At 43.4% G+C, this 8,137-nt stretch overlaps 2 protein-coding genes across 2 annotated transcripts; both read left to right on the forward strand.

Annotated features, from left to right (window-relative positions):
• Nucleotides 1-1,414: 1,414 nt before the first annotated feature.
• On the forward strand, nucleotides 1,415-2,123 carry LOC139333483 (hepcidin-like). Its single transcript, XM_070965926.1, has 3 exons — nucleotides 1,415-1,542; nucleotides 1,642-1,704; nucleotides 1,849-2,123. The coding sequence occupies exons 1-3, from the start codon at nucleotides 1,456-1,458 to the stop codon at nucleotides 1,954-1,956; spliced, it is 258 nt and encodes an 85-aa protein (XP_070822027.1). The 5' UTR covers nucleotides 1,415-1,455; the 3' UTR covers nucleotides 1,957-2,123.
• Nucleotides 2,124-7,093: 4,970 nt separating this feature from the next.
• LOC139333691 (hepcidin-like) lies at nucleotides 7,094-7,832 on the forward strand. Its single transcript, XM_070966302.1, has 3 exons — nucleotides 7,094-7,251; nucleotides 7,351-7,413; nucleotides 7,558-7,832. Exons 1-3 carry the CDS (start codon nucleotides 7,165-7,167, stop codon nucleotides 7,663-7,665), a joined length of 258 nt encoding a protein of 85 aa, XP_070822403.1. The 5' UTR covers nucleotides 7,094-7,164; the 3' UTR covers nucleotides 7,666-7,832.
• Nucleotides 7,833-8,137: the final 305 nt, after the last annotated feature.

The following is an 8,137-nucleotide window of genomic DNA, read 5'->3' on the forward strand; positions in this document are numbered from 1 at the left end:
GTAGTTGATCAGCTGGTGTGGGACTGATCCATACGCTTTGGCAAGGTCAAGCCAGATGACATGCAGATCAGTCTCCTCCCGCTTGGCCTTCTGGATCTGGGTCTGTGTCCAATGTGCGCCATGCCTCTGCTTTGTTTGATTTTGGCCATTTGATCTTGTTCTTTCTAGCTGGCTTCTTGGTCTCTGCTTGTGGCTCTGTTCTATGAGAGGTGGTGGGGACTGGGTCTTGGTGCTCACGCAGGGGCTCCGCCTCCACCAGGGAGCCGTCTTCCTCTGTGCCCTTCATGCCTTCAGCAACGTTGGGTCCATCAGCTCTGTGGTTTTCGACCCAGCTTTTGGTCCCCTTGTATCACCCACTGGAGCGGTGCAAGGTTGCTGTTGGCCTTTCTGACCACAGCTTGATTTCCCCTGGTAGATTTGTAACCTCCTGAACGTGGTCACTTTTTCCAATCCACATGCACATTTTAAGAGGATCTTCTCCTCTTTTACAGGAGTTCTGGTGTTCTCGTCAACCATTTCCATTGCAGTCGTTATTGTGTGGTCCGTCCTATTAGGCCTATTGTAATTTACAGTATAAAGCTGCAATTAGGGAATCTTAATGGACAGATTCATGAAAAAAGGGACAGAACACTGAAAGAAAATTAAAGTGTATTAAGTACTCCTGCAGTTTGGACTATGTATAGGTAACTGGTCCATTGTTGCCTCTCTCAATATCTTGTGTTCTCTCTAACCTGTCTGCTCTCACTCACTTATCCTGGAGAAATGGGTTCCTAAACATCAAATATAGATGGAATTTAAATAATCTTGAATAGAAGCTTGAATCCTGCATCACCTCCTGCACACAGTGGACATTCATGAGAAATTTGCTGCTTTTAATGTAGGTGCAACAAATTAAAGCCTTGCTTAAAGTTACTGGACATCAGTGAATACAGCATTGCATACACACTAAGGTTAACTTCAATGAGCTCAGTAGCTGCATGTTTCAAATAAAGATAAAGACTGAAAGATATGTTTACATTGTCATCGTGGTTCATTATTTGGGAATATTGGTGATTGCATCATCTGTCTGGAAAAGTAGACGCTGAAGAAAATGGCCCCTGTAATAACTGACACTCTGCGACAGAACAGTACTGTAAAGCAAACCGATAAGAGACAAAATGTTCAAGATTGATTTGTGGAGCAAACACACAAAAAGTAGAGATTTTCCAGTCACCATTGCTGAGGAATTTCCCAGTCTCATTCCCAGCATCCCTCAGAGAGTGATGCAAGCCTGTGCCTGATAGCAGTCACTGGACTGTAGTTGCTGTCAGTGATGCAAACAGTGGTCCAGGTGAGTATAAATAGCAGCACATCTTACAGACTCAACCATCAGACAGGAGAAGAAGTCAAAGGAGCTGACAGGAGTCACCAAAGAGTCAAAGGATTTAACAAGTCATCCACTCAAACCCTCCAAAGATGAAGACGTTCAGTGTTGCAGTTGCAGTGGCCGTCGTGCTGACCTTCATTTGCCTTCAGCAGAGCTCTGCTGTCCCAGTCTCTGAAGTAAGAACTTGACTTCAGTCATTTCATTTTCTTCTCAGTTGTGAGTGTTTTGTCAAAATACTGAGATGTTGTTCCTAAATTCACCAAATTCATTGACAGGTGGAAGAGCTGGAGGAGCCAATGAGCCTTGAACATCTGGAGATTCCAGTGGAATCGTGGACGGTACGTTCAGTTAACTGAATGAATGAAGTCAAACACCATGAGCCATATGAGCAGCAGGAGCATCAGAGCAGCAGAGAGAATAAACAGAGTGAGAGATGATGCTGGAGATGAACACCCTGCTCATGTCTCTTGTCTTTCACACAGATGCCGTATAGCAGCAGAATGAAGCGTCACAGCAGCCCCGCTCGCTGTAAATTTTGCTGCGGTTGCTGTCCTAACATGCACGGATGTGGTGTCTGCTGCAGGTTCTGAAGATTCTGCGCCAGCCTGGAATTTCAACAACAACCACTAAATATTCATTTATGAAGCTTTCTTTTTTTTATCTGACAGCAGTTTTACAGCTTTCAGTTGTACTTGTGGCTGTAAATATCTGAAGATGTGACTGGAATTGGTTGTACTGTTGTTCATGTGTAATGTCACTATATCATCCACTCTGTGCTAAATATCTGCCGATACTACAGTGTATCATCACAATAAACTTCAATATGATTAAGATATCATGTGTATGTACTCTTTCAACATTGTTTTTGTCTTATTTTAATCTGTTTTTACTCAATGTGACAGTTAACTTTTCTTTGAAATGTGTCAAGTGCATCTCCTGGTTTGGCATTTATGTCATTATGCTAATATTCTGAATTACATGATATTAAATAAAAGTCCATTGAAGCACTGACATATACCTGTTGTTGTTGTTGCTTGCTTCAATCCTGAAAAATCCTCTGCTGCACATGAGGTGACTCATCATTTTTCTTGCAGCAGTGATAGAAAACCTGCAGAATTCTAACTGATGATCAGCTCAACTTGATTATTGTTGATTAGTTCAATGAGTTGCGCCGACCTTGTGTTAATGGACCAAACAACAATGTTGGGACAGAGAGATGTGGTGGTGATCTCTGTGGGGAACCGAAGTTGCCTGTCGAGGTCAACCTTCATGTTCCACTCCTCTTTAGGGGAACAGGGTCTATGTGTTTCTCTTGGCCTGGTGTATCTTTTATCCCCACCTTCTGTGACAAAGTTGATGTGGCTCTCTGCCAGTGGTGACTTTTTGTTGTCTTGCCAACGCCTCTCCAGCTCCTCAGCTAGCTTTCTCAGGAGTTGGTCGTGGCACCATCTGTACTGCCCCTGAGAGAGCACGATCATACAGCCTGACAGAATGTGATGGAGGCTTGTGTTGTGGGCATTGCAGAGGTAAAAGCATTCCTTGTTCCCGAACCACTGTTGGAGCTTATGAGGACAGGGAAACGTGTTGCAGGTTGCACGAATCAGGAAGCTAAGTCTTGCCTGTGGAATCTTCCACAGGTCTGACCAACAAATATTTCGGTTGACAACTCCCTCCCAAGTTATCCAGCTTCCTTGTCGGCCCTGCAACATAGCCTTGATCTTGTAGCGCTCTTCCTCCATCCTCACCACCTCTGCCCCTACCATTTCCTTCCTCTCCTTGCGGTTGATCATGATTCTTACCCAAGCCATCAACTCATCCATTCTTTTAAGCAATCGAGATGGACATGGTGCCATCTGAAGAAGGCTGGTGATGTCCGTGCAGCTCCTCAATGGGGGTAGTTTCTGACCAGATGGTACTTTGATCACTCCAACCATTGGTCTTGCTCCAAGGGGATTATCTCAAAGGCTGCCATGAACACGATTGGAGAAATGACACAACCCATAGTGATTGCTACTTGTAGCTGCTGCCACCCAGAGGTGTAATCTTGGAGGGCAAAGCACATCTGCAGATCATTGAAGTAGGATGCAATCAGGTTCTTTATGAAGAGGACATGTAGGAGAACTCCATAGGGTAGTTGATCAGCAGGTGTGAGACTGATCCATACGCTTTGGCAAGGTCAAGCTAGATGACATGCAGGTCAGTCTCCTCCTGCTTGACCTTCTGGATCTGGCCCCAGATCATCATGGAGTGCTCTCCACACCTGGGAATCCTGGGACTCCTGCTTTCTGGCATTTGGTGTCAATGTAGCCATTCTCTAGCAGGTAGGTGGTCATCCTTCTGGCCATTACATAGAAGAAGATCTTTCCTTCTACATTTAGCTGATCGATGTTTCTGAATTGGCTTATGTCTTTGGAGTTTTGGTTCCTTGGGGATGAAGACCGCCACCGCTCTTTGCCATTCTGTTGGAATGAGTTGTTTCTTCCAGGCAGTTCGCATAAGGTACCATAGCAGCTCTAGTACCTTGGGGCAGTGCTTGTAGAACTTGTAGGGGACTCCATTGGGGCCAGGTGTGGAAGAGGACCTTGTCTTCATAACGACTTGCCTGACTTTAATGAGCTTGGGGGGCATGGTGTTGAATTCAGCTGTTGGTGGTGTAGGCCGAGGCAAATACCCTGGTGTTCCTGCTGGGATGTTCCTTAACGGGTCACTGTACTGCCTTTTCGCATGATGTTCCACCTGCTCCCTGGTGGCTTCAAGCTTCCCACTCTTCTTCTCGTCCAGCAGCTGTCTGGCATGCTTGAAGGGATTTTGAAGAAGCTGGTTCACTCTTTTTGCTTCTGTTTGCTATGCTTGCGGATGGGTTCAGTTCTGCAAAGCCTGGCTAACCTTTGTTGGACCTCCTCCCACAGGGCTTTCAGACCCTTTCTCTCTGGCTGCATTGCCTTCCTCCAGTTCTTGTGGAGTTGTCGGTGCCTTTGCACAAGCTGGATGATCTCCTTTTCTCTCCCTCCCTTTTCTCTTGGGGCAGTCCTCTGTTTGGGGATAGCTTCGCCAAACCTGTCCTTACAGGTCTGGTATATTATATGCCCAAACAGGTTAATCTTGGCTTCAACACCTCTATATATTCCTCGAGTGTCTTGATCAGGTCTGCATCCAATGTGTGCCCTGCCTTTGCTTTGTTTGATCTTGGCCATTTGATCTTGTTCTTTCTAGTTGGCTTCTTGGTCTCTGCTTGTGGCTCTGTTCTATGAGAGGTGGTGGGGACTGGGTCTTGGTGCTCACGCAGGGGCTCTGCCTCCACCAGGGGGCCGTCTTCCTCTGTGCCCTTCATGCCTTCAGCAACGTTGGGTCCATCAGCTCTGTGGTTTTCGACCCAGCTTTTGGTCCCCTTGTATCACCCACTGGAGCGGTGCAAGGTTGCTGTTGGCCTTTCTGACCACAGCTTGATTTCCCCTGGTAGATTTGTAACCCCATGAACGTGGTCACTTTTTCCAATCCGCATGCACATTTTAGAGAATCTTCTCCTCTTTTACAGGAGTTCTGGTGCACTCATTAACCATTTCTATTGCAGTCGTTATCATGTGGTCCGTCCTATTAGGCCCATCTTTCAACCTGCCTCTCGGAGGGCGCGCGGGTTGTTTTTTCTTGGAGTTCTTCATAGTTACTTTGGGTCTCTCTCTTCTGAGAGACTAGTGGGTTGGGTAACTCACCGTCCACTCTCAATATTTCCATGCTGCCATTCAGTCTTTCCTGGCTGTCCTCCAGTCGTCCCTGGACACCAACTTGATTATTGTCGACAATGGTCTCTAGCTCCTGCACAAATGTACATTATCAACATGCGGACATCGAGATGGTGACATCTTATAAGTACCTGGGTGTTTCACCTGAACAATAAACTGGACTGGACTCACAACACAACTGCACTTTACAAGAAAGGCCAGAGCAGACTTTATCTGCTCAGGAGACTGAGGTTGTTTTCAATCAGGTATATTATTACTCCTATGTGCAATATCAATACTCCAGTCAGGAGTACTATCAACCAATGTGCAATATCAGTACCTATAGTTAATATTATTCAACATTCCTTGTTTATGTTATTTATATTGTTTATATTGCTTGTTTGATATTTAATGTCCTTTTTACTGATGGCCTCTATTTTTTGCTGTCCACTTTGCTGCTGTAATTCCAAAAATTTCCCCACTGTGACACGAATAAAGGAATATCTTATCTTATCTTATCTTATCTTATCTTATCTTATCTTCAGCAAAGGACACAAATGTTTGTTTCAGTCTTGAAAAATCCTCTGGTTCACACAAGGTGACTCATCATTGTTCTCGCAGCAGTGATGGAAAACCGGCAGAACTTTATGTGATGATCAACTCAACTTCATTGCTGTCTACAATTGTCTCTAGTCTCTGTACCAATGCACATTATCAACATGCTTAGCTTTAGCAAGGGACAAAATGTATCTACAATGTCTGTGCGAGAGTTGGAAATATGTTAATGCATTGCTTGTATTTATACACATTTGTCACAAAGGATGTGATGCAGCTCAATTGTTTTGCAGCTGCATGAAATTGGGTACTCGTGATTTCATCAAGGTGACCACAGAGGGTCATCATGCATTATATCATTGCAGACAGTACATTACAATATAAAGCTGCACTTTACAGAGTTATGGAAATAGGGACAGAACACTGAAACAGAATTAAAATGTATTAAGTACTCCTGCAGTTTGGACTATGTATAGGTAACCGGTCCATTGTTGCCTCTCTCAATATCTCCTGTTCTCTCTAACCCGTCTGCTCTCACTCACTTGTCCTGGAGAAATGGGTTCCTAAACACCAAATGCAAATGGACTTTTAGATCATCTTGAATAGAAGCTTGAATCCTGTATCACTTCCTGCAAATAGTGGACATTCATGAGAATATTTGCTGCTTTTAATGTAGGTGCAACAAATTAAAACTTTGCTTGAAGTTACTGGACATCAGTGAATACAGCATTGCATACACACTAAGGTTAACTTCAATGAGCTCAAAAGCTGCCTGTTTCAAAAAAGATAAAGACTGAAAGATATGTTTACATTGTCATCGTGGTTCATTATTTGGGAATATTGGTGATTGCGTCATCTGTCTGGAAAAGCTGACGCTGAAGAAAATTCAAATGGCCCGTGTAATAACTGATAGTTTTGTTTCTATACAATGGTTTGTTGACAGTTTACTTCATCATAATTTCAATGTCTTCACTGTCATGAATGTAACACTGTGTAAAATTTTACACTGTGTTTGTGAATGTAGTATTGATTTATTCATAATTGATAACATGGCAGGGGATCAGTCACACTATCAAAGTAATGTTATGTGAAAACAAAAGCATAATATTATTTCTTATCTGTGTTCTTTGTTGGGCATAACAACGACTCTTGGAAGTAGGGAATAATTCTAATCATACACTTTATGACAGAGCAGTACCAGAAAGCGAACCGATAAGAGACAAAACGTTAATGATTGATTTGTGGAGCCAGGAAATAAAAAGTAGAGATTTTCCAGTCACCTTTGCTGAGGAATTTCCCAGTCTCATTCCCAGCATCCCTCAGAGAGTGATGCAAGCCTGTGCCTGAAAGCAGCCAGTGGACTGTAGTTGTTGTTAGTGATGAGGCAACAGTGGTCCAGGTGAATATAAATAGCAGCACATCTTACAGACTCAACCATCAGACAGGAGAAGAAGTCAAAGGAGCTGACAAGAGTCACCAAAGAGTCAAAGGATTTAACAAGTCATCCACTCAAACCCTCCAAAGATGAAGACGTTCAGTGTTGCAGTTGCAGTGGCCGTCGTGCTGACCTTCATTTGCCTTCAGCAGAGCTCTGCTGTCCCAGTCTCTGAAGTAAGAACTTGACTTCAGTCATTTCATTTTCTTCTCAGTTGTGAGTGTTTTGTCAAAATACTGAGATGTTGTTCCTAAATTCACCAAATTCATTGACAGGTGGAAGAGCTGGAGGAGCCAATGAGCCTTGAACATCTGGAGATTCCAGTGGAATCGTGGACGGTACGTTCAGTTAACTGAATGAATGAAGTCAAACACCATGAGCCATATGAGCAGCAGGAGCATCAGAGCAGCAGAGAGAATAAACAGAGTGAGAGATGATGCTGGAGATGAACACCCTGCTCATGTCTCTTGTCTTTCACACAGATGCCGTATAGCAGCAGAATGAAGCGTCACAGCAGCCCCGCTCGCTGTAAATTTTGCTGCGGTTGCTGTCCTAACATGCACGGATGTGGTGTCTGCTGCAGGTTCTGAAGATTCTGCGCCAGCCTGGAATTTCAACAACAACCACTAAATATTCATTTATGAAGCTTTCTTTTTTTTATCTGACAGCAGTTTTACAGCTTTCAGTTGTACTTGTGGCTGTAAATATCTGAAGATGTGACTGGAATTGGTTGTACTGTTGTTCATGTGTAATGTCACTATATCATCCACTCTGTGCTAAATATCTGCCGATACTACAGTGTATCATCACAATAAACTTCAATATGATTAAGATATCATGTGTATGTACTCTTTCAACATTGTTTTTGTCTTATTTTAATCTGTTTTTACTCAATGTGACAGTTAACTTTTCTTTGAAATGTGTCAAGTGCATCTCCTGGTTTGGCATTTATGTCATTATGCTAATATTCTGAATTACATGATATTAAATAAAAGTCCATTGAAGCACTGACATATACCTGTTGTTGTTGTTGCTTGCTTCAATCCTGAAAAATCCTCTGCT

The sequence above is a fragment of the Chaetodon trifascialis genome, chromosome 7 (genome assembly GCF_039877785.1).
Source record: "Chaetodon trifascialis isolate fChaTrf1 chromosome 7, fChaTrf1.hap1, whole genome shotgun sequence".
NCBI classification, from domain to species: Eukaryota; Metazoa; Chordata; class Actinopteri; order Chaetodontiformes; family Chaetodontidae; genus Chaetodon; species Chaetodon trifascialis.

Excerpts from the sequence above, each read along its gene's own strand:
- LOC139333483 (XM_070965926.1), top strand. The coding sequence starts at position 1,456 with ATGAAGACGTTCAGTGTTGCAGTTGCAGTGGCCGTCGTGCTGACCTTC. Across the intron at positions 1,543-1,641 it reads CTGCTGTCCCAGTCTCTGAA|GTGGAAGAGCTGGAGGAGCC; the intron begins GTAAGAACTTGA and ends ATTCATTGACAG. Across the intron at positions 1,705-1,848 it reads TTCCAGTGGAATCGTGGACG|ATGCCGTATAGCAGCAGAAT; the intron begins GTACGTTCAGTT and ends TCTTTCACACAG.
- LOC139333691 (XM_070966302.1), top strand. The coding sequence starts at position 7,165 with ATGAAGACGTTCAGTGTTGCAGTTGCAGTGGCCGTCGTGCTGACCTTC. Across the intron at positions 7,252-7,350 it reads CTGCTGTCCCAGTCTCTGAA|GTGGAAGAGCTGGAGGAGCC; the intron begins GTAAGAACTTGA and ends ATTCATTGACAG. Across the intron at positions 7,414-7,557 it reads TTCCAGTGGAATCGTGGACG|ATGCCGTATAGCAGCAGAAT; the intron begins GTACGTTCAGTT and ends TCTTTCACACAG.